The sequence below is a fragment of the Apus apus genome, chromosome 26 (genome assembly GCF_020740795.1).
Source record: "Apus apus isolate bApuApu2 chromosome 26, bApuApu2.pri.cur, whole genome shotgun sequence".
NCBI lineage: Eukaryota > Metazoa > Chordata > Aves > Apodiformes > Apodidae > Apus > Apus apus.
The window spans coordinates 1,389,573-1,415,189 of record NC_067307.1 but is presented as its reverse complement, the minus strand read 5'-3'; the positions used below and the strand labels follow the sequence as shown (position 1 = coordinate 1,415,189).

Below are 25,617 nucleotides of genomic sequence, written 5' to 3'. Positions count from 1 at the left end.
CCCTGCTGAGGGGGAAGGACTGAAGGCACAGAGGCCAACTGAAATCCCTGTGCTTGTGCATATTAGAAGTTACACCTGTGTGAGCCCAGCCAGCAGGAGTTGTTTCAAGTGATGGTTTCCATACAGGTGCTATCCAGTGAAGATACAGGGGGTTTTTTCATCATATCCCAAGTTTCTTAAATTGGAGGGGCCCGATGCACACTAGGAATTCTTCTCATGAAAATCGTGGGTGAGCTTGTCTGCCTCTTTCTGAGCACACGGATGGAAAGGGGAAGGTGTTGGAGGCTTGAGGACACTTGTGTAAAAATTTGTGTCTGTATTTCTGGTGGGTCACACTTGCAGCTGATGAAATAGGATCCCTTGGCTTTATCTTCTGTGGGTCTCTCAGCTTGAGTGTCAGTCCATGTAGGTGTGATGATAGCAAGAGACACTGCTGGAGCTTTGACTCAGGTGAACTTTACAGTGAAGACAAGCCTGTAGGCACAGTTGGACTCCATGCTTGAGTGTTTACTCATTAGACCTCCTCTCATCTCTCCACCCTCACTCCCTCTGGAAGTTGTGCATACAGCAAAACTCATTAGATAGTAAAACTCTTAGTTCTGTACAGTGGTATTTCCAAGTTTTCTTTCTAATCCTTTGATGTTTTGCCCAGGAAGAACTAGGACAGTATTTTAAACCCAGTGGCAAATTCATTTAATTCTTTTGAAAGTGCTACACGCTTTCAAGTTGGGAATTAGCTGAGTAGTCCAATTTATCAAGTGATAGGTTTGTTTTTTTGCTTTTACAAATCTGCTTGAAAATTTAATTGCAGAAGTTACTCTTGTACTTAATGTGTCCAAGCACAAGTTTTACCTCTGCAGGCTTGGTGGAAAAAAAAAAAAGGTGATGACAAGTCTAGTTAAAATTCACTTGCAGCTGGATGCATTTTGTAAGTGAGCATCTGATCCTTCAGAAGCCATAAAAATGCAAATACTCAAAATCAGAGGTTACTTTTATGAAAAGTGGATTTCAGACCTCTGGTAGGTATATACAGTTGTTAAAACTAGAAAGCAAGTGCCACAATACTCAGAAGAGGCTCGGGGTATGAACCCCTTCTTTTACAGAGGACAACCCAAAGAGTAGTTACGTGTCCATTTTCTTCCAAGTCTTTCTCCAAAAAGCACAGTACAGAGAACATGCATAATATTTTAAGTTTATAGAATTCCCTTGGTATCAAGAGGCTGACCTTGAATACAAAGCAGATTCTGATTCAGCTAAAGCCAGTGGCAAAACTGGTGATGGGGTTATAAGGTTTGCTCTAAAAACAAGACTGTGATTTAATATATTTTTGGGAGAATACTAATTGTTCCGGCTAGATATTACTGCTCACATTTCAAAGAGGCAAAATAAAGCTGCAGGGCTTGGAAGATACACACCTTACAATAATATCAAGCACTCTTTAACCTCGTAAGATCTGCAAGCCACCTGTCATGATGGTATCTAGTTCCTGTGGCCTCGCCAGCAGATGAAAAGGAGCAGTCTTGTCTTGTATCCTGCATGTGGAGCAGGTCACTGTAAGTGGTAAAAGAAATATTTAAACGCGCTAGGTAGATGTGTTTTGTGAAATGAGAGCTGGTAAAAGATGCAGCTTTGCTAGCACCGGGGTCTGAGGTTTCTCTGCAGCAGAGCTACCAGCCTTTTTGCTGCACCTTTCTTCCCTGAGCCAACCCCATCCTGCTCAGAACTGGGCACCACTGTGGCAGGAGCAGCAGTTTGGTGTCACTGGCTTCTTCCCTTCTGTGTCACGACAGGAAGGTTGCAAGACCTTCCAGCAGTTGGGTTGGGAGTTGCAAAGTGAAGGACCACCTTCCAGACCCAACACCTTTCTGCACGTGGAAGCTGCTTTTGGCATGTGGGTTCCAAGCTGGGTTTCTCCTGCATCCCTTCGCTCCTCCTGAACGCTGACGGGCTGTTGCGTGTTTACTTTGAATCAGCCAGACCTGCAACAGACTGTAGCCTGAAAACTGTTCTGCACTGTGGTGAACACGTTCTTTTATCTTCCCTGGTTCTGTTTGAACACTCTTGGGCAGGTGCATCCTCACTGGCTGCAGGAAGTAACCTGGAAGCTGGTAATGCAGTGGGGGCAAAAGCCAAGGGCATTCCTCTCAACCACAGCCTGCAGGTGACCTTCAATGATCATTGCAGAAAGATGTATCAAGCCAACCTGATTAAAAGTTTACAGAAGTGTGAATCTTGAAGAAGAGAGGCGAGGCTGCTTTCTTTTTCCATCTGTGTATCTGCATAAGGGAACATTGCATCATGGTAGGAAGGAATTCTTGGCTGTGAGGGTGGTGAGAGCCTGGCCCAGGTTGCCCAGGGAAGCTGTGGCTGCCCCATCCCTGGCAGTGTTGAAGGGCAGGTTGGATGGGGCTTGGAGCAACCTGGGCTGGTGGGAGGTGTCCCTGCCCATGCAGGGGGTTGGATCTGGAAGATGTTTCAGGTCCCTTCCCACCCACACCATTCTATGGTATGATTTTATGTTCCAAGGAGACTGGAATTGCAAGTCCAGTTCAAGGAAATACTTTTAGTCCAGCACTGGATTAAGTTGGGTGTGGTGCATACAGGAGCAGGTTGGCTCCTACACTGCTAGTGCTGATTTATTCTTCCACTGGCTCACAGCACTCCCTCTTACTCCTGACATAAGATGAGACAGCTAATGTAGATTAATTCTTTATCTGATCTTAAAACCCCTTAGGGTCCTTTAGAGTGAAAGTAAGAAAAGAAAGTGGAGAACCTGGTGGAGAAAAGCACACGACCAACAATTTGTGTATGTGTTACCTGTATATAAAACAAGTGCCTAGTTACTCTTATGTCCTGTGACTCTGCCATGCATTATTCTGGTATGTGTTTTCAATAACTGCTTTAGAAAATGACTGCATGTGTAAAACCAGCTGAGTGTTAAACTCCACATTGAGATGGGTAGAAGATAAAGTTGGATTCTCGGAGATGGGTTTTTCATGTAACTTTTGAGGTGAGCGTGGGTTACAACCCTGAACTGAGTTGATTTTTCAGTCAGAGGGTGAAGTCAGAGTGTGTTCTACCAGGGCAGGATTGTGCCCAGGTTTTTTGTCTCTAGGAATGCCTGTCTGTGCTTTTGGAGAGACTTGTTAACTCCTGGTTTTCCTACTGCAGGTTTCCTTTGCTTTTAGTTTCCCTGGCCTAGGTGTGAGGAGAAGGCAAATGGGCCAAGACTCCTAAGTTCTTTCATCTGGGTAAAATGTGGAGCTGCTTTAAAACGTGTACTTAGGGGCAGAAACGGAGATTTCAAGGTTTTTCCAAGTGTGTATCTGCTCATATACAGCAAAGACTGGGTTAGTTCACCACAAAGCTGTCACCACTGCACTGCAGCCTCACGGTGCTAGCCACTGGTATAAAAGCAAGTCCAGAAAAGTCATTGGCAATCAAGAAAATTTACTCTGGAGCCTCATCAGCATAACAGGATTTCTGTGCCATTCAGATCACAGATACGGCTGCAGTTTGGCTACTTCTACCTCAGGCACAGTTACAGAGAGACAATAGCTTGTGCTGTGATTTACTTTCTTCCTGGTATCCAGGTCAGTGTATGTTTAGGGTCTGTATCTCTGCCCTGTATTGCAGCATGAATGCATTCTGAGAACAGAATCTCCTTTATTTTCATACAGCTACTGTGTTAGAAACACTTTGCAATAAGAAGTGGAGGGGAAGATAACTGATGAGAGTTCTGCAGACATTAGAAGATGGAGATTATTTCTTTTTCCTTTATAATCAGCGTGTCTCTTGCTTCAGCAGTTCTGAATTATCTTAGTTGGCCTGATCTGAATCAACTAAGCAGCTTTAATTGGAATACATGGGCTAATTTGTCATTGGCTCTGCCACTTGTAGCAGAGCATTGCTGTGGAGCTGCCTGTGGTTTCAGTCCGTAGAGTTTAAATCCTTAAGAGACCATTAGATCATCTAGTTGGAGCCCTTGTGTCATGTGTGTGAAGCCATCCATATTCCCATGGGCTAAGGTTGTTAAGCTGTTGGGTTTTTTTTTTTTCAAAAGCAATCCAGGCTTTTAAGAATCTGATCCAATCTGTGATGGAGAGAGACACTGGAACATTCAAGAGTTGATGATGGCAGGACTGAAAGAGAATCTTCCTCAGTCCCAAATTTGGAAATTAGTTTGGTTTAGACTGTGCAGGACAGACTCTGCAAAACCTTAGGTAATTTGCCTCTCCCATCTCCAGGATAATCCTGTTACTCAGAAGACATCAGAAAAGTCTTAGCAACTGGCAGACACACTTCCCTGTCCTCAGCAGGTGAGCAGGTAGCACCTTTATTCGGGTTTGGTTATTGGAATAGTCTTAAATTGGAACTGGCAGAGTATTGAGGACAGTGTGGATCTTCCTGCTTTTCTCATCATTCTTAAAAGAGTGGACTGAATGCAGAAACTGATAGTTAGAAGACCCAAACCAGAAATGCTGTGCCACATCCTCCTTTGTAACTAGACTGTATAATTTCTCAGCTGATTCAACCCCCATTTTTAAGATAACCCCCAAAATGTTAAAGTGAAAGTCCTTCCAGGTGTATTCCTGTCTGTGAAGTCAGCCTGAAACAAAAGTATACAAGATGCTAAAGGTCCACTTCCAGCTCATCAGGTATTTGACTCTGAAGTCTAATGAGGGCTGTTAATTAGAGTGTTTCCATCCACGCGATCCTGTTACTCTGGATCGTTTGCATTCAAAATGGGAAGCAGCCACTTGGAACTCTGGAATTGAGACCAAACCTTGGCATCAATTCAGGAGTAGTACATTTTTTTTATAACTAGGAGTTAATGTCTGTGCTTCACAGTGTTGAACCAGGACTTTTTTTATGAGTAGCCTGACATATAACTCTTAGTTATGCTATTCTCCATTTCTCAGACACGAATTCTTGGGAAGTTAAAAGAACGTTTTTGCTCAAACATCAAAAAGCCTTTGTTCCCATTAAGAATTAATTCCTTGGGCAGTTCCTTGTTTTTAAATAAAGCCACTGTTTTTTGGTTATATCTTGGCAACAGATAGCATACCAGACTTCTCCAAATGGGCCTGCCCTGCATAAATGCCATTTCTTAACCCAGGGCTGTTGCAGCATAAAAGCACATACTTCTGTTTCCGTACAATAGTTTTTGACTCTTCAGTTGAAAGATGGAATGAGATGAAGTCTGATTCTTGCAACAGCTCTGAATGTGATTCTTTGTTCAGAGGAAGCAGGGCACAGCCCTCTGCTATCAGATAGTGGCGAGGGCAGAGTAAGGAGAAGTGGGACGTGGCGTTTGGAAGCAGTTATCATGTCTGTGTAGTGGGTGGAGGGGTGGTGAGCTTGAGCCAAGTCACAGATAACGGATCTTGCAGTGGTTGTGGTTTTCAGGCCAATAATCCACATTGTTCAAACGCATTTGAACAAGTTATTGAGGAAAGGATTCAATTTCATTCTGCTCTGAGGTACAGGCGAAATAGCGTGTGACAGTTTCTGCCTCGTTCACTTCAGTTTGAGGCATTTTAGCTGGTTGTCCTCTTTGAATGTGCCTTAGATGAGCAGTATGGCATTCATTTTTCACCTCAGTATTTCTGCATGCAAAAGAGCAACTCCTGCCTTTCTAACATGTGCCAGTGGTACTGCCCCCTTCCTGGAAGTTTCCAAGGGACTTGGGACAAGGGCAGGGAGGGAGAGGACAAGGGGGAATGGATGAAAACTGGAAAAGGGAGATTGAGGTTGGAGATGAGGAGGGAATTCTTTGCTGTGAGGGTGGTGAGAGCCTGGCCCAGGTTGCCCAGGGAAGCTGTGGCTGCCCCATCCCTGGCAGTGTTGAAGGGCAGGTTGGATGGGGCTTGGAGCAGCCTGGGCTGGTGGGAGGTGTCCCTGTCCATGCAGGGGGTCAGATCTAGGTGATCTTTTGTGTCCCTTCCAACCCAAACCAGTCTGTGGTTCTGCTGTGTGAAAGACACTACATTAGTGCAGGAGATCACTTGTCCAGATGTGTCCTGGCTGTTTAAAGTGTTGCCAGATACATCTGTGGCATCAGAGCTGACTGCACTATCACCTTCCTTGCAAATGAACGTTGTTGGTAGGCACCAAAGAAATAACCCTGACACTGCTTTCAGAGACACACAGGTCAAAAGTCTCACTGATTTCGGTAAAAACTCTATCAGACTTGGTGAGTTGCTGACAGACCTCCCCAGAACTTTTGGTAAATGTGAGGTTCTGTGGGTTTTCAAAGTGCATTTTGGTTTTTTTTAATAATATAATAGTGTCCCTTCTTGTTTTCTGCCCCATCTGTGACACTGAGACTTCTCACTCTTTGAAGTGCCCCTGGCTCGTGCTCACAGAGCAGGAACATGTGCTGTGATTAGCCTTGTGCCTTCATACAACTGGTAGGAGTGACGTAACCAAACCCATCATGATAGTGCCAGCTTGCTATGTGCCAGCTCATATCAAACTCTGCCTTCTCAGGAACTTCCAGCTCACCATGAGCTCACTCAGAGCCCTGCCTGCCCTGGAAAGCCCAGGCTGCCTCACCTTTTCTTTGCCACTCGTGTAGTCTTAGCATCTGGTGATGACTGGTGCTTTGGAACAGGGCAGTGCATCCCCCACATCCAGCATGCATTCCCAGTTGGGCAATGCCTGTGGAGTTCCTCCCCATCCATTTTGAGGAATCACCTTCTGCCCCAAAGCAGGAAAATTGCTTCTCCTTATCTTCACCTACATGTCTCTGGCTGCTGTCATGGGTCATAAAGTTATCTGCTGTTCTTTTCAAACCAGCCCCAGTGTTTACTCCTCTGACCTCCCTCTTAATGAAATCCATAGGCTGGCTGCATCCTTGGAAAAAAGACACATTTCTTAAACTTGGTTTCTGCTGATCAAACTGGGGAGCTGCATTAATGTAATTTAAGTAATATGATCCATTGCCTGTCGTTGCACTCAAAGAATATGATCATTAAACCAAACCTAATATCTGTTTCCTATGGATCATGTTTTCCATGTCATTCTCTTTGCTTAGATTAAATTTGTGAGACTTCAGTGCTGCTTTTCATTCAGGAGGATAAAAGGAACAGAATCACCAGTCCAAAGTGTTTTTTCAAGGACTAAATCTCAACTGAAGTTTGACTGGAAGGGAGAAGACTTAATTTTAGATATTGCTGCAGACTTTCTTCAAGAAGCTTCAGTATTTTTATGTCTTCCTTTCTAGCTGCACTGTCAGGATTTCATATGAAGGATTTTTGTTTTTTTCATGCTGTGACCATGTTTGTTATGTGCAGCTTCCTTTTTCTTTCAAGTCTGGAAGAGGTCAGATTAAATACACACAGTGAAGAAGAGGCTAAGCGGTTTAAATAGCTGCAGAGGGGCTATTTCAGACAGGACTGACTGCAAGCAGCAGGAAACATCAGTTGCAAACAGTAAAGCTCCCAGGGAAAATATGCCAGCAATTTGTCTTTTATTTGTGCATAACCATTGGGTAGGAGGTCTTATATACAGTGGCCCTCTGTTCTTGCTTAATTCAGTTTAAAAAAAGCAAGATTTGGAGTATCTTGCTTTGCTGATGTGCAGTGGCAGAAGTGTGTTGTAAATGCTACATCTTGGGGTCTGAAACCTTTCTGGTAAAGCAGGGAGAGAGAAGGGAAGGGAACTGCAATGTTCAGTTCTCTCTTGTGGCTGTTGTGATCTTTGGCGAGGGGAACCACAGTGTTGTTCTCCCTCTTCTTGTGCTCTTTGGTTCTGAATTAACTGTGCTCTCAGAAGAAAGGCCTGTCTGATGCCCACCCACCTTTCTGTTAGACACTTGGTGCTTCTCAGACTGCTTTTGTCTGGAGCTAAAGCAGCAATTGATGGAAAAAATACAGACTGGTATTTATAGAATCTCTGTTTGTCCCAGAGAAAGCCAAGCATCTCCAAAGTGTGTGCAGGAATCCCTGTGCATGGGAGCACACATGCATGTCTGGACAGCAGCCGTTTCTCCTGGTGAGCACAGCCAGGGAGCAGGAATCCCAGGCAGCATTTCAGGATGAGAAGGCAGTCCAGCTTGTAGCCACAGGAGGAAACTTCAGTAGACAGAGTGTAATCAGCCAAGTTAGAAATTGGCTAAGGCGCTCTGCTTTAAATCCTGGAAGTCTGTTGACAGTGCTGTAGGGTTATTCATGTTCAGAGGCTCCTGGATGCCTGGACTTCACCTGAAGAATGACACCTCCTGTGTGGTGTGCTGTCCCCATAGCATGTTCCAGGCCAACAGTTCAGCAGTGACTCCAGAGGAAGCCTGGATTGGTCTATCTATCCACATTGCTTCCTGCTGCATCTCAGGGAGATAGAGATGTCCCATCCAAGGAATGGATTGCAACTTCCCTCCTAAAAATTAGAGATTTGGGAGGTTTACTGCACCAGAAGGCATGGCCGTGAGGAATTCTCTTTCCTTTCAGTTGGGCTTTGCACTTTTATGCTGATCTTTGCAAACCCTTGCAGATTTATTTTCTCTGTCTGGCAGAGCACTTTATTTTTAACCAAATCAAAGACACTGTTAACCAGTTCTTCCATCAATTTTCAATCTTGGGGTCTGTTACTACAAGGTAGTTCTTAATGGATTACTCTGATCTGCTGCTGTGTGTGATTATACAGGCTGGGAGAGTTGGGGTGTTCAGCCTGGGGAAGAGAAGGCTCCAGGGAGACCTGAGAGCACCTTCCAGTGCCTGAAGGGGCTCCAGGAAAGCTGGGGAGGGGCTTGGGACAAGGGCAGGGAGGGGTGGGATGAGGGGGATGGATGAAAAATGGGAGAGGGAGATGGAGGTTGGAGATGAGGAGGGAATTCTTGGCTGTGAGGGTGGTGAGAGCCTGGCCCAGGTTGCCCAGGGAAGCTGTGGCTGCCCCATCCCTGGCAGTGTTGAAGGGCAGGTTGGATGGGGCTTGGAGCAGCCTGGGCTGGTGGGAGGTGTCCCTGCCCATGCAGGGGTTGGATCTGGGTGATCTTCCAGGTCCCTTCCAAACCAAACCATTCTACAAATCTGATTGTTTATCTTTGGCCATAAACATTATCCAGATTTTTCTGCCAAAATGATCATGAGATTTTTGCTTTTGGGCCTATTCTTGGGTCTAAACTGAACAAACACTACCACTGCAGCTTAATAAGGATCTATTTGTGATCAGGGTCTGTTTCAGATACTGCAGGGAATTTACATGGCCTGCCTACTTCTGTTGGATTATTTATAGTTACAATATTTAAAAAAAACCCAGTATGTGTGAGATAATTTCCGGTGTGGTAAGCCACAGTCATTTGTTTATGCTGGATCCTTGCCAGGAGGCAATATACCTCATCTTGACTTAAATGATAGGCATTTGGTGCCAGTTTCCTGACATGGGAGCTCCATTTTTTATTTATTTATGTTATTGTTGGGGAGATTTCTTCAAATACGAACCCTCTGAAGCCTGAGGAATTTTCCCAAAGCCCCCTGCAAATGTTTGAATTACTTAATTGCCTTATTTGTAAAAGCAAACATTGTGCTTACTTCACTAATATTGGTTTGGGGAACTGTTTTGTACTCGTAGAATCGTGGAATGGTTTGGGGTGGAAGGGACATTAAAGATCATCTAGATCCACCCCCTCTTCATGGGCAGGGACACCTCCCACTAATGCATTTCAGATGTGATCAGTACTGAAACCAGTGTTCTAAATAAATAATCTCATTTTGCTGGAGTGTTCTGTCCTGATTTAGTCCATCAATTCATTGAACAATAGCCAAACACTTTCTCAGCTCCTTTGTCTTTTTTTCTCACGTTGTTTTGAAAGCAAATTCGGATGAAACTTTCCCATCTTGACAAGCCTCCAGCAGCTCTGAGGAGGGCTCTTCTGCTTTGCCAAGTGAAGCTGTGCACCTCAGGAATGTTCCAGAGAAAAGGCAGTTTACAAGGGTGGGCTTCTGGACTTAATCTTATTCCTACTGGAAATCTGATAAGCATCCAGATTAGCTTTGTCTTTGGCAGGGATTCCATTTGCAGAGAATCTCAAGTTTTCGTGCTGAGATGGGTTCTTGTCTGGGAAGAGCCTTTAGTAGCAAATGTTCTGAAGCATTTAGTCTAGAATAGAGGTGTGGTTTTTTTTTTTCTTATGCCATCCAATTTATGTTGTTTTGCCTGTCCTTGTGAGTGTTACATTGGAGTTAGTCCCCTGAAATGTCAGTGAAAATGACAGTTACCTAACTGATCTGTAACCTCTGCATGAATGACCTTTGCTGGGCAGGTTGTCAGTCAAGTAAGAAGATGCAGCTTCTTCATATCATGTCACAGATCTGCATTCTTAAAGACAAACTTTCTTGGCTGTTAAGAATAATGTTCCTTATCCTGCAGGACCTGATGATAGAATCTGGAAACAGATACTATAATAATTATCTGGTATATTATATACACAGGATGGCTTAGTAACTGTTCTGCTTTTAACAGGTGCCATGACATCAAGACTTGAAAGTCTGATTACTTCACAGCTTTCATGGTTGTGTTTTTCATCTCCCTTTCCTGCTCTTCCCCTTTTTTAGCAATCTACAATTATGATGCTGTCCAAGATGTGGAGCTCTCCTTGCAAGTTGGTGATACTGTTCACATTTTGGAGATGTATGAAGGTAGGTTGCAGATCATTTCCAAGTGCTTTGTAGTGGTTTTTGAATGTAAATATGAGAAATCAATTTTAAAATAAAATTAAATACAAACTTCAAATCTAGATTTCCAATTTCTGGCATGCTGAAAAACACAAATCTTTTTACATGAGGTTTGCTGCATGCACTTTATGCATTTTTTAAGTAACATTTTAAAAGTAAAATACAGAAGAGGCAATTGTATCAGTGCTGTTCCTGGCAGAGGTTTATCAAGGTAGGATTTTCACTAGTGTCTCAAGGCAGCATTGCAAGAGAAGGAAACACTTCTGGCTGTTCATTCCTGTTTTCACACCACACCTGTTTGCCTTGGCCAAGTGCTTGGATAGTGGTGTGATGAACTGATCCAACTGGAAATAATATTTTTTTTAAAAGTAGCTTTTAACCTGAATTAATTGTTTGATCTGAGACAACGGAGGCAGTGGATGAAAGAAAAGGAGAGGGCAGGTCTAATTGTTTCAGAAGTCATGTTAGTTTAAGCCATAATATGATGGACTGACAAGATAGGCTGTTTCTCCCAGTACTTATGAAGACCTGTGAAGTTCTTAATAATATGTACCTTAATATAAAACATCTTGCAGAAAGAAAAACAAAGTTCCTGTTTTAAGCAAGATTAAACACTTGTGTGTTTTTTATCTACTTACTAAACTAGACTGTGTAATGAAGATTTCAATATTTGGAATGGAACACAGCCATTTAATTATTATAATGAATGTCCACTGCTCCATTTGGAAGGCTCTCCAAAATTTAAATACTCTTTCCAAAACATAAATTCAATCCTTTTTCACAAGCAGCATCAGTTTTGGAAAAGATTCAACATACAGGAACTTTTTAGTATCTCTGCTGGGTACAGCAAGCTGCTTGTTTAGCAATTTGTTCTTAGCCAATTGTTCTCTTTCCCCTTCTCTTTGACCTTGACACTGGAAACAGCCAGCCAGTTCCTACATGTCAAAGCAGATTATGTTGCTGATGTGTGTTTTTACACTGATGTGTGTGATTGTGGTGAGTGTATTTGGCAGAGTGGGACACAGAGTGGGAGAAAGGGAAAACAGATCTCTGTGGAATAGTACAAAACTTAGTAGCTGGTTTTGCAAAAAGACACAAGGAAGAGAGATTGTCAGGGGTGAAAACTGCCCTCCTGAAGAGGATGCAGCTTGTCCTTCCCAAAAAATTGGGGTATTTATCTTTTTTTTTTTTTAAGTAACTTCATTGTTTAATCCCAGTATTTAGTCTGTAATTAGCTGTTTAACAGAGAAACAGTGAAGAATAGGAAACAGAGACCCAAGACATGTCCCAGGTTGGAATTTCAGCCTGACAAGATTGTAAATTATTTGGGAAAGTGTGTTTTGGTTGTTTTCATATGCTGAGCCATCAGTGTAGCATCCTGACTTGTGACTGAGGCACCTAGGAATTACTGCATTACAGCAAAATACTTTTCCTGGAAAAACCAGCCAAAAAAATTAGGCCAGACATCTGTGAATCTAAAGGAAAAGATCCAGATTGTCTTTGAGATGGTAACTCTGCTGTGGGTCTGGTCTTATTTGCCATAAATTCATCTTAAAAAACAGCAAATCCTCATATTCTGCCTGTGTGGGAGGAAATTCTCATGTCTTATTGTATCAATTTTTCTTTCCTTTGGGAAGCTTTCAGCTCTGTTTCCAGATTATCTGTGGGTTGTGTTTTTGAGAATTAAGTCTTCTCTCAAGAAGCTGCTTCTGTTTCTTGTCATGCTAATGGTGCACACTTGCAAATCCAACCCCAGTCTGATAGAAGTGGGGTTTTGTTCAACTAATCACTGTTCTTACCAGGATACACAGGTGTTAGGTTAGAAAAATTAAGACTTTTAACCAGGGCATTGGCTTTCCAGGAGGAAAGGCTCAGAGGTGCCTTGTTGAAGGCTTTATTTTAGTCAGTGTAAACTATCCCTGCAGCTCCTGGCTGAGAGGGTTCCTTAGGCTATCAATAACATTCCTTCGGGAATTAAGGGGGAATTTTTCAGGATTGTCCAGAGGCTCTCATAGCCACTTGGAAAACCTTGCTCTTGTTCCCTGCCTCAGGATGCACAAGAGCAGATTTGGTGAGTTACCAGAAGGTTCTCGGGGCCGTTCCCTTCCCGCTCTGTCAGTCAGCTAGAACCTGCCTCGTTTTTCCTTCTGGTGAGTTCAGCAGGAATTCATTCCTCAGCCGAGCCCAGTGAATGCTCCCTGTGTATCAAACAGCCTTCACTTGAAAGCTCTTTGTCTTTCGCATGCGGGGTTTTGGCTGGCTCTGCTGTCTGTGGGATCTGAAGGGCAGTTTGTTCCCTGGCGGGGCGGCTGCAAGGTTGGAGCTTGCGCTGGGTTTGGGTGCTAGCTGTAAATGTTATCTGACTCTCAACTGGCTGAACAGCTTCGAGACATAACACTGATACAGTTGAGCTCCTGGGGGAGGTGTGTGAGGGCAATAAATGAATTAAAGTGGAAGCTGGGAGGTAGGGGTGCAGTTTGGTTCAGGCCTCTGTGCTACTGAAGCTCCTAACGTGAGCTGCTTTGCCTCAGGCCTGCAGTCAGCTCTGCTGTTGTGCTGCCTGCTGGCTTCACAGCCAGAGAAAGCACCTTTACATTGCAAAATTCCTGCTCATTTCTTCCAGCACGTGCTTTCAGGAGATCTTAGAGGCCTGCTGCAAAGGCTGGAAGTCCTTGGAAAGCTGGTCAAGTTGGGGGTGAGCAGTTTTGTTAGTGAAGCTTTATTTTCCCGTGCTCTAAACAGTTGCTTTGCCTAATGTTTTATAAATCCCAGTTATAACTACATAGTAAGGCTTGTATTGTGAATGCATAAAAGAAGGTAAGGGAGTGATAATGTAGATTGTTCATAGTGCTGGACTATGTCAGAGGTTTGTGAGAGTGATCATCCCTGGGAATGGTAGCTTCAATTTGTACAAAGTACACAAAATTGAAGTGAAAGTCATCAGAGTTGAAGTCACAGACTGAGCAGTTTGAACTAAAGGTTTTAAATCTTTCTGTTACAAGCTATAATATGCTGATGTCCCAATGCAGCTCAAAACTGTACAGAGATGACCTGAGAGCTCTATGCTGTTGAGTTGAGTAACTCCATAGCCTAGACTGTGCAGCATTTCCTTCAGGAAAATGAGGATTGTGGCATACTGGATCTTTCTCAGTCTACCTTTAGCTGCAGTTGCAAGTGGGGTTTGCATGTAGATAGGGTCTAAATTTGCATATTCAGTGTTTTACTTTGACTTTAAATTTTTTTGATGTCTTAGTTGTGCTTCAAGCATGCTTTGAAACACCATGGAGCGTGTATTATGTCTGAAGATCTGGAGGATACTGGTTTTCCTAGTTTTACCTTCCCTTTAAAACAAATACACATATATCCTCTGCAAAGCATTGTTTTGTTAGTTTAGGTGTCTTGGTCCTGATACACTTTTGTGAACTGCAGAGCAAGGTATAATTTTTTTTCTTTCTGTGGTTGGCTGTCTGGCTGCAGTAGAGCATGAGGACTCTGTACAAAATTACTCTTTCCTCTTAATAATAAGCAGTGTGTGCTTATGTTACTTGCCAAATATTGTCAAGACTGGGCATATGCTGCCAAATCCAAGAGAAGAAGGAAACTTTCTGCATCTAATACTTTGAAGGCTGGTTTAGTGCAGGATTTACTTAACTCTCTGAGAAACTGTCCTTGAGGAGTGAGCTGGGGAGGAGACACTTCTGTTCAGGGGAATCTATTCTAATCTGCAGCATATTTTAGTATGTCATGCACCCTGTGGGAGACAGCCAAATTGTGGGTAGAAGGAACGTGTGCCCACATTCCATGATTCCAATCAGTTTCTTTTCCTGGTGAAATTAATTTGGCATTGAATTTGTTCCTAGCTCCTGTGTTTTATCTTTCCTCTGACCACTGCAGGTGAATGAAGCAATCCCTTGTTTTATCTCAGGGCAGTGGGGTATGCTGTGGGACTGACAGACAGGACACTGCAGTGGAAGAGGAACAAAGGCCTTGTGGTTAAGCACATGACCTGGAATTGCATCACTGTGTATAGTTTTGCATCATCTCACCTATTGTCATTTGAATAATGTTTCATCGATTTTTCTGATCTTCCTCATACTGCATAAAATCCATTTGACAAAAGGTAAAATTGGGGACCTATATTCCAATTAGAAAAGCAAAACCAAACCACATATTTGTGACATTGGGGGTTGGACTAGATGATCCTCAGAGGTCCCTTCCAACCCTGACCACTCTGTGACATTTCTTTGCAAGGCTCCTCGTGCTCTTAATCAGACTTCAGTTTGGAAGCTGTAGTAGCTGAAACTTGCCATGTCATCTTCAACTGAAAAGCTTTTCTCCATCTAGCACATCTCTGCTTGGGGTAATACTCCAAAGAAACAACTTATCATTCCTCTGAAGCTTTAGGCAGACTTTGATTTTTTTTATTTTATTTTTTTTTCAGAAGAAATCAACTAATCCATTGACCACTGCCAAAAGCTTTTGTTCCTTTTAAAATGATGGATAAGATTCTTAAAAACTGGAGCAGAATTCTAAAAACTCGTGTGAGGTGTTTGCTGAAACAGTTTTACATAATAATATACGACATGCTTTTATGCAATGATTGCAAAATATTTTACAGGAATGTGGTTAATGCCAAGAGGCCATTTTAAATATGAGGAAGCTGTGGTATGGAGGGGCTGAGAGACTGTCAACTGGAATTGAAATCACTGGGAAAATATTCTGGTTAAATTCCGTGAACTTTATCACACTCTAAATGACTTGTACCATTCAATGAATTACAATTTAGATGAAAATAGAACTTAAATCCTACGCCAGTGCCATCCTTGGACCAGTGAATAAGGTACTGGATTATGATCAGTGTGTAGCCTTCTTCCTGTGGAAGGAGTGGAGTTTTTTTCCTCCTAACTTAGTACTGGAGTATTGGAGTTTGTGGTCAAGCTGATTTACCTTCTCATTCCTAGAGAAAGGGGACAAAACTGCTTGAAAAACCATACACAACTTCCTTCCAACAAAAACACCAGCCCTACCCTAAACTCTGATATATGGTCCAGGGGTTTCAGATCCATGGTTCTTTGTGGAACTTTCTTTGCTAAAAATAAAATAATGGGGAAAAAAAAAGGAAAAAACACCAACCAAACAAAAAACCACCCTCTCCTCCACTCTTCTTTGCCTGATTATTCCCTTAAATCCCTTTGCCATCTTGGATCAGGGATGTCATCTGTCTGGACATCTCGTTCACTCTTGAATGCAGCACAGGCCTCAGTCTGTTCCCTTCATGTTTACTGAGAGGTGGGGTCAGTGTTTTCAGTTTCAGTGCAAGTAGAACCTTGGGAGAAGGGTCACCAACGGGTGCTCTGGGTGCATGGGTAGTTGAGAGTTGGGGTCACAGAGAGCTTGGGTGTTTGGAATGATGTTTTTGGTGGCTCAGAGTCGGTGAGAAACTGCAAGTTTGCATCCTGTCCCAGAGCAGTGCAAGGGAGGTTATTTCTGCACATCAGCATGCAAACCAGAGCAGATCCTTCTGCTGAAATGTTGGGATTCTTGTTTCCAGTACAGGAACTTCAGAAGGACTGAAGGTGGTGGAAACCATTTCTTATGGCAAGGAACAGGCACTGAGTGGAACGAGAGCTTGATCATGCACACTTCTTACCCAGGATGAAAGTGAGGGTGGAGAGGAAAAACTCCTTTGTCTCACATAGTTTGGAGGGGGGGGAAGAAGAGGGGAGCCCTGCCCACAGCCCTGCCTCTCTCCTGGCTGCTCGTTAAGCAAGACTTGCTCGAGGACATAAGAAATACAGCATTTTTTTTCATATGCTTGCATTTCAGTGATCTTAAAATCAAACTACTAGTCAAATGCCAGGTGCTGAAGAGACAAGAAATGTACAAAGTGACTGAGTCTGGGGGATCAAAGTTATTTCTTTGTCTCTTACACTTTACTAGGTCTTGTCACCATCATATTGAGAAACAATCTCTGTACCAGGGCAAGCAGTTTAGAATTGAGGTGGTTTTTTTGGCTTATCTAATAAAACTCTCTTGCATCTTTCCTTTGAAAGAAGGCTTTAGGCTGAGTCAGAGAAGAAAATACAGAACTTATCCAGTGTGGAACTCAAGCACAACCTGCAATATGATTTAGATGAAAAGATTTTAAAGGCATGGAGTGGAGCTGGACTTGGAACACTTGAATGTATTTCTCTTTGCTGTATGGCCTTGGGCTGGGAGTTGTGTGTGCATGTCTGTGTCTCTCTGCCTCGCCTGTTAATTAATTACTGCAGTAGTTCTGTGCTGTGTATAGAACTTGTAAGCTTTATGAAATAGGGATTTTCACTTTCAAAATGTGTATCTTTGCCATTGAGCCCCCCCCCCCCCAGTGCCACCCAAATGAATATGCAGAGTAGAAGTGAGGGGGTCAGTTGATGATAGCAAGGAACACACTTCTGCCCAACTCTTAGGAGCCAAGCCTCCTACAAACAGCAGGGGTGTCTTCACAATAGGAGATCTCAAATGAGCAAGATCAATAGATTTATGTTGTAGAATTGTGATGAGAGTGACAATGTGTATTTAGTGGCTGCAGAGAGGAGAAAGGAAATCTAAATATTTTTGTTTCTCTTTGCCAGGCTGGTACCGAGGATACACGCTCCGAAATAAATCTAAGAAGGTATGACCTCACTTTTCAGTACCTCTCATTTTTATTTCACACCTTGCCAGATCCCATCCAGTGCTGTAATGTCCTGTGCTTCTGCTGCATTATTTGTCATGATAACGTGCAGGTCTCCTCATCAATATGTCCCTTTTAGTGATAGAAATAAATGCCCTTGAGCTAAATGTTTCAGAGCCACGAACTGGGTGCTCCTCCATTGTAAGCCTGCGTAATGTAGTTTTGAGCTTGGCAAAACTGACTGTTGCATACACTGGCTTATTGCTTTATTATTATGCTCCTGGACCTGCTACATGTCATGGTTACATGTTACCTGTGATGGTAAGATTAGAGGTTTTGCTTTGACTTGGAAAATATTCCAGTAATTATGCGTGCGTGGATCTCGGCCGAAGTTCTCGAGGTTTGTGAAGCCAGGCTGAAAAACTGCATGGGAATCTGGTTTCCCATAGGAATTCTGGCACCTCTCATGTGGTGACATCCTTCACAGTCCCCATTTTTCAGGTGTAAAGGGGAATAAAAAGATAGGATTGCAGCAGGTTTTCCCTAAAAAAAAAAAAAGGCTGATGAATTCCTACAAGTGGTGTCATGTGTTGGGAGCGTTTCTGGAGAGTCACAGGTCCAGGGCCACTTGACAAGTGACTCCAAGGATATTTTGTAGCAAGGGCAAATAAGTGTAACTGTTTGCAAGAGTCTCATAGCATTTCACACAGGAAGGTGTGTCATTACAGTGAAAGTTCATGTCAAACACAGTGCTCCAGCTTGCCCCCTGATGCTGCTCTTACTGCCTTTTTTCCTCTGGTACCTGGACTGGTGACCCAGGAAACATCAGTCACAGTTCCTATTCTGCTGGTCCTGCTCTTACCCCTTTTCCCTGCTTTCTGTTAAATTCATTTTCTGTCAGGTCATACCCTATGATGTGATTTACTGATTTTGTTTCTGTATTTATTTTTAGGGCATTTTCCCAGAAACATATATCCATTTAAAAGATGCAATCGTGAAGGACCGCGGGTAGGTCGGTGCTTCTTGAAGTGTACTTTTGGTAGCAAAAACAATGGAATGCTGTTTCATTTTAAAACAACCAAGCAAACAACTTAGTGGTGGTTGAAATGAATGCTACCATTCTGTGTGTGCAGCTGGGCATACCACCTGGGCTGGACTTGCAGAGCTGTATAATTCCTGTGTTGTTTTTTTTCAGAGCATTGTACATAACAAAGCAGTTGTGAACGTAGGTGCAGGAGAATACTATGTGGAAAAATAAAAAGGCTCTGTTAGACAAGTTAGTAGTGAGGCAGGTTAGTCAGACTACATTGAGCTCCTCTGGGGACTCTGCAAATCATAACACACTCCTGCTCACAGCCAAGTTGTCAGCAGGAGTGTGGATTCCTTCCTGTCTTGGAAAATATTTAAGGAAATGACTCCTCATTTGATTCTAAGAGCTGATTCTGTGATCATTCTAGTGAGAGGAAAGTAGCAGATGCAAAGGAAGAGACTTTAGAAAGTACTTTCTTTAATAGCTGTGGTCACGTTACCATTGCAAGTGGTGATTCTTCTAGACTTAATTTCTGTCTATTTAGCATGTTTCTGGAATGGATCCATTGAGAAGAGCAAGGCCGAAGGAAACTTGAAACATGTTTACATTAAAAATGAACAATGAATGTGCATGTATGTGTTGAAGAACACATTGAACAACTTAAGAGTCTTGGCATTGTGTGGGAGTGAATTGAGTGAATATCAGGCCCTCCAAAACTTTCACTTACATACTTATCAAAACAGGCTGTTTTACCACTAAGTTTTAATCTGGAGTGTGACACCATTTTTCTGTTTTCTCCTGTTTTTTTCCCTCCAGACAACATGAAACAGTGATTCCAAGTGAATTGCCCCTTGGACAAGAACTCACCTCTACCCTGAGAGAGTGGGCAGTTATCTGGCACAAATTATATGTGGTGAGTTTTCTTCAGTGGTTGGTATTTTATTACATGACCTCAGATGAGATGAGTCTGGGCTTTTTGCAGGGCACTTGAAGACTACGAGTGGGACGTTGTACAGAATTGTAAAACTGTCATTATTGTCCAAGCGGTTTAAGAGAGGATGAAAATGTTCTGCTCCCCACTGAGCAGGGTGTTTGATCACGGAGAGAGCTGCTGTGCTGGCTGTGCTTGGATAACTGTGTGATGACACAGCACTGAGGAAGCATTGACTGGCACAGCTCACACTCAGCATCGTGTCAGCTGCTTGAGGCTGGGTGTGAGTCACAGCTCTCCGGTGGAAGAAGGGTTCCTGCTCTGCCTGTCATGTCTGTCCTGTATGAGGGCAAGATACCTCCGTTTGTGTGACAAACCATGGTGGTGTTTTAACAGAGCCTGTAGCAAGTGTGAACTCTTTTCCTACAAGCATTGTAGGTACTTAACAGAATGGTTGATCCTCACCCACCTACAGCTTAGACAGGCAAGATAGACAAAGGACAGGAAGAGAATCAGGGCCATGTGTGGTGGGGAAGATTTGACTTGTTAGAAGTCACCCAGTATATTTAGTTCTCAGTAGGGCAGGGGAGAGACTGCTAAATCTGTTTGGTAGCCTGACCGTATCATAGTCACTTCAGGAAAGTTAGAAGCCAAGGTAATGCATGGATTTTGCTGAGGTGAGTGCATCCTTGTTCAGAGAAACACAACTGGAGCTCACAGTGAATTGCCTTCCTTTGAAGGTGATGATTAAGGCACATTAAAGAGAAACACACTTGGTTTTTCTTCAGCCTCTGTAGTGTGTGCTCAGAGACTAAGATGAGAGAATGGTTTTGAATGAGCTCTAACCATTCCCTTTACCCAGAGCAAGCTTTCCTAGTGAAAATTTCACCAGGCCACAAGTACATTTTGTTTGTGAACCACAAGAATTTGTTCCACCTTCTTAATATAATGAGAAGCTGCATGTGTGACGATATTACTGTGTGAAAAGAGGGTTTTGTTCCTGGCTTTTTTTTTTTTCTGAATAATTTTGGGATCCTAGCCTCAATCTTTTTTTTTAAGAGCAGAAATTTTTCGTGTTCCTGTGCTTAACCAATATAAGTCTTAAAATAGTCTTGGAAAATGTTGTGGTTTCAAATGGATTAGAGTTGATTTTATTTTCCCCTGCAGTCCATATAAAAAGAAAAAAAAAAGCTGAAGGAGGTACTTGAGGAGAAAAAGGAAATACAGGGGATTTTTGTCTTCAGCAGCATTTAATTTCAGATCTTTGTGTGGTGTTCAGCAAGCATTGCACCAGTGGGTTCATCTTCACTGCAAAATAAAGATTAAAAAAAGGGTGAGAATTTAAAACTGTTTAGTTCATTTAGTTCATTCAGGATTTAGCTCATGCAAACAGCTGCAGAGATGGCCCAGCTCTAGCTAACTGTCAAACTGAGATCTGCTGTATATTTCCCTGAAAGTTAACACAGGTTGCCTTCTCTTTCAAATTAATAAAAACACACTTTTTTTCTTTGTTTACTCAATATGTCTCTAATATTTTCCCTATAGAAACTAAAGACTTAACCTCACCTCTGTCAGCCCCTTCACGTTTCCCCAAATTGACAGGAAGATGGCTGTATATAACTCCCTTTTGGATTTGTCCTTAGGGGGCAAATTATGAGTATTTATATCATTCATGTTTTTTGTAGAGACTAGAATGGGGAACTAATTGAAATGAGTTCCTTGTTCTGCTGTGTGGGAGCAGTTTGGGTTCAGTTCAACATTAATAGCTCTGGTACAGAGAACTGGTTCTCATCAGCAGCTGAATGGACCAGCAAAATGCCACCAGCCATTTCCCACTAGTGGTTGGGTGAGAGGTAGTCAAAAAACACTTAACAGTCATTTTGGAACTGCATGACCATAAACTTTGTCCCAGTAGATGAAAGTTTAATGTCCTTTGAAAATGAGCTGCAGTTGAGCACCCAGTGCCAGTCAGAATCATCCTGGTAACTGGCTCACTGTGCAGTGGTGAAGAAAGGGTGAGTTCCCTTTTGAATGGTATAAATGGTTTAGCTGACACTTCAAAAGGCTTAATTGCTTTAGCTGAGCACATACTGCTAGGGATATGATAGGTTACCACATAGTTAGCCATCTTTTAATTACAGAGCCAGCCTTGGAGCCTGAAACTGTAAGGAAGAGGTTTCTAGGCACCTGACTAATTGTATGAGGGTGGAACCAGTAAATAGCATGTTCTTTAACTGAAGATAACAGTAGAAATGGCAGGAGGAAGCTCTTCACAAAGCAGGTTTTGGTGTCCTGTTCAGTCAGTGCTTTATAATTACAGGTGCTGGATTCATAGCAAAAGATGAAAATGCAGTGACTGCAGCAGTCACGAGCCAGTACCTGGGTAGCCTGGGGAGGTGGGGCCTGGGAATCCAGACATGTGATCTTGTTATTACATTTTGGACAACCTCTGGCATGGCAGGTTCTGAGCAACTACTGCTGGAGCAGTGCTTAGAAGTGTGGGATGAGTCAAGACTGCATTGCGTCAAGTTCTGTACAAATGTAAACACAAATGAGTGCTCTGAAGATCATCTTCAGCCTGATTTGCTGACAAACATCAGCCAGAGAGATTAGTGTGTTTCCACAGAGCTTCAGTGTTGGTCATCTGTCATTTTTGTTTGTTTTGGTGTGACTTTTAGACTTAAAAGCAAATAAAGTTGTTGGGTTTTTTTTTTGCCCTGGAGTCTTACAATCTAAATAGGCAAAACAAATGGGGAATGTGCACAAGAAGTGATTCTAGGTTTGTCACACATTGAGTGGCAGGGTTAGGGAGAAAGAGCATTTGTCTATTGGTATTCCTTTCTCTATCTACTGAAACACAATTACGGTCATTTAATATCATCTCTCTGTCCTGTATATAAAAAGCAGCCATCCTAGCAGTTTTGAAGAGCTGGAAAACACCTGAGGTCTATTTTTTTGTCAGTGAGGTCTTTCTGAAATGCTGTTGTGAGGAAATGAAGCCCCCAAATCTTGAGACACTTAAACCTTGGCAGCGCAAAGGACTGGAAAGTTTGTTCCATGGATCTAATCTTGTAGTGTCACATAGTGCTTGTTTCTCCTATTTTTAGTTGAATACAACTTGTATGATAGATTCAACTGAGCACACTTCTGAAGGCTTAGTGAGCTCATTGTTTTCAGGTCACTCCATTAAAACTGTCCCTCCCCCCTGCAGGATAACAAGACGACACAGTTCCGGCATGTCCAGCAGATGACCTACAGCCTGATAGAATGGAGGTCACAGATCCTGTCTGGAACCCTTCCCAAAGATGAGCTGGCTGAGCTCAAGAAGAAAGTCACTGCCAAGATTGACTATGGCAACAGGTACGCTCCAAACTATGTCTTGAGGGCAGGGGAGACTTCCAAATCCCAGCAAAAGGCTCTAGATGGCTCTGAATACAAATGGTGTAAATGACCACACGAGGGGAACACTGAATTAGGTTTAGAGTTTTCCTTGGAAATGGGTTAATTGCAGCTTTCAGTCCCCATCACAATGTAATTAGCTTGGCAGGTGGGCATGTAGCAGTTGGTTCTTCATATGCCATCAGTCTCTTTGAGTTGGCAGGAAACCTCACCTGTCTTAATTCTGCATAAATCCTGGCATGTGGTGCCATTTCCCATGGAGCACAATTTATGCCTGGCTAGCTGGAGCCAGGATTTGGATGCTGCTGATGAAATAAACTGCTTTATCAGCCACTGAGTAATACAATTCTGTGGGCCACCAGAACTCCACCTTTCATTGGTCTGTACAGAGCAGGGATTGTCTCCAGAACTCATTTATCTGCCTGTCAGACTTGATTCAGGTCAAATAAGTCAATTAAAAAGAAAGCTTATGGCAAAGAATAATAATCAGACTTAATCCAGAAGCCTAGTAGATATACTGTGGTTTTTTTTTAAAAATACCTTTAAGCAAGGACAAAGGAGATGTCATCTTAGAATTAAGTTGCCTGGCTAATGATTTTTCCCTTTAATGGTAAAAGGGGGATAAGTATTTTGAGACAGGAAAACAGGAAATGGAGTTGATGTGCATTGGCTGCCTAGTGCAGGTCAGTTTGATCTGGGGTTTGTGTTCCTTAAGTGACCTTTGCTTCTTGCATATTGTGCAATTTCTTTTGCCTTCTGACTTGCCTGCTCTTCAGGATCCTGGGACTGGACCTGGTTGTGCGAGATGACAATGGGAACATCTTGGACCCAGATGAAACCAGCACAATCTCACTCTTCAAGGCCCATGAAACTGCATCGAAAAGGATTGATGAAAGGATCCAGGAGGAGAAGGTAGACCTCTTGTTGCTGGCTTTGTCCTCTGCAAGTAACTAGTACCCAATAATACTGTATTTCTTCAATGCTTTTAAGGATTTTGTGCTACTTTGGCAGCAAAACTAAATTTTCCTTCTTTGCAGTCCCTGCAGCAGAACCTGGACCTCCGAGGGCAGCCAATATTCAACACAACACATACATACAGCCTGTATGTAAACTTCAAGAATTTTGTTTGCAATATTGGAGAAGATGCAGAGCTGTTAATGAGCCTCTATGATCCTGATCTCTCCAAATTCATCAGGTGGGGCTTTTTTGTAGATGCATAAGCAATGTTGTCATCACAGTGTTCATTCTGAAGGCAGCAGCTGAGGTCAGAAAGAGCCAGCAAATAATTTTTTCAGTTCTGCTTGGTAGTGATTTGGAAGGGGGTTATTTCACTTCAGATGAGATAGGAAGTCTAGGTTCTGGGCTCATGCATTCCCCTTTTTAAAGCTGGGCATTTCTGTGATACACTAGTCAAAATCTCACATTGTCTTTTTATGTTCTTAATTTTCCCTACTATTGTCACTCGACTTCATACATTTGACTAATTTTACTTCCCATTAAATCATGTATATGCATGATGTTTGCTGCCAAGTGAGTGCAAGTTCACACTTAAAAGTTGGGCATCATGTACTGCTAGGAGAAGATATGAAGAACTTTATGAAAGAAGCTTGTGTGTGTCAGGCACCCTCTGTCTCCACCAGTGAAGTTATCAGGTGTGGAGATGAACTCTGAGTTCTGTAGGGAAGCAACTCAGAGGACTCCTTCACATCATGCCTCCCTTCTCTGAGATGAGTCACTTCAGAATCACTCTAGGATAGAAGATTTTGGCAGAAGGTTTCAAATATTCCTAAAAAGATCAAAGTGCTGTTGAGCTTTTGCCAGGTAATGGGAATGTCAAGTGTTGATGTATTAAAAAAAATGTTTCTTCCTTTATTTACAGTGAAAATTACCTGGTTCGTTGGGGCAGTAATGGGATGCCTAAAGAAATTGAGAAACTAAATAACCTTCAGGCAGTCTTTACTGTAAGTTCTTGTATTTAAATCCTTGAAATTCTTCCCCATGCAGCAGGCAGCTGAGTTTTGGGTTCTTTCTCCCTTCCCTTCTTCCCATGCAGCAGGGAGGGGTCACATGTGGCAAGCTGAGATATTTTCATGGACACCTAAGGTGTGATAGGCAGCCTCAGAGGAATGTTACTGACAAGGTTTGATGTATGTCAGTCCAAAGCAGAAGTAAAGGTGTATTATTTTGCAGTAGCACTGTCAGTAGATGTTGCCCACCCATGAACTTCTGAAAATCCTATTAAGCACATCTCTGTTGGAGCCCAACTATACCAGAAATCTAGGCTGGAAATCATAGTGTTGGTTTTCTAGTTCATTGCTTTCCTGATCCTTTTCTGTGTTGGAGTTTATTTGCAACAAGATGTTAATGGAAGAATTGCACATGAATGGAATAACTTCTGACAAGCAGCAAAGATGGCACAAACTGACTGCCTGGTCATCAGGCTCTAGTAATTTAGTAATTAATATCATTTGCTCTTCTTATAGTCCTGTTGCTGGGCTGTGTTATGAAAGAGTAGTGAGATGTTTAGAAATTGCTGTGTGCAAACTGCTAATGGTTTTGTAGTGTTTTTTTTCCCCTTGGGGCTCACAGGGAGCAGGTTTAACTTCTAAAAAATATTTCCATTTATATGTGTGTATAATCTAATAGAACAGTCTGATTCTCTTTGGTTTGTTCTCTTCCATGCATAAAGCAGATTGATATAATTGTCTTTTAAATAATTTCTAGGATTTAAGCAGTTCTGACTTGATCAGACCAAAAATCAGCTTGGTGTGTCAGATTGTGAGGGTGGGGCACATGGAGCTGAAGGATGGGAAGAAACACACCTGTGGACTCCGGAGGCCCTTTGGTGTGGCAGGTATGAGAAATTCCATCAGTGGAGAAAGTAGCACAGCCCAGTGGCTGCACCAGTGGGCTGGGAATTGGGAAGGAC

The 25,617-nt window shown here is 42.7% G+C and overlaps 1 protein-coding gene across 3 annotated transcripts in view; it reads left to right on the top strand.

The window, feature by feature from the left end:
- Positions 1 to 25,617, top strand: part of DOCK5 (dedicator of cytokinesis 5) — a 116,148-nt gene that overhangs the window by 46,740 nt on the left and 43,791 nt on the right. For 2 of the 3 annotated variants that reach the window (XM_051640884.1, XM_051640883.1), the window contains 9 exons: positions 10,554 to 10,637; positions 17,288 to 17,328; positions 18,281 to 18,336; positions 19,175 to 19,271; positions 22,501 to 22,649; positions 23,465 to 23,600; positions 23,726 to 23,883; positions 24,568 to 24,649; positions 25,413 to 25,542. In XM_051640884.1, coding sequence (XP_051496844.1) covers positions 10,628 to 10,637; positions 17,288 to 17,328; positions 18,281 to 18,336; positions 19,175 to 19,271; positions 22,501 to 22,649; positions 23,465 to 23,600; positions 23,726 to 23,883; positions 24,568 to 24,649; positions 25,413 to 25,542 — 859 coding nt within the window. In that variant the 5' untranslated portion in view covers positions 10,554 to 10,627. Of the gene's footprint in view, positions 1 to 10,553; positions 10,638 to 17,287; positions 17,329 to 18,280; positions 18,337 to 19,174; positions 19,272 to 22,500; positions 22,650 to 23,464; positions 23,601 to 23,725; positions 23,884 to 24,567; positions 24,650 to 25,412; positions 25,543 to 25,617 lie in introns of those variants that run through there. The other variant, XM_051640885.1, reaches the window with a different exon arrangement.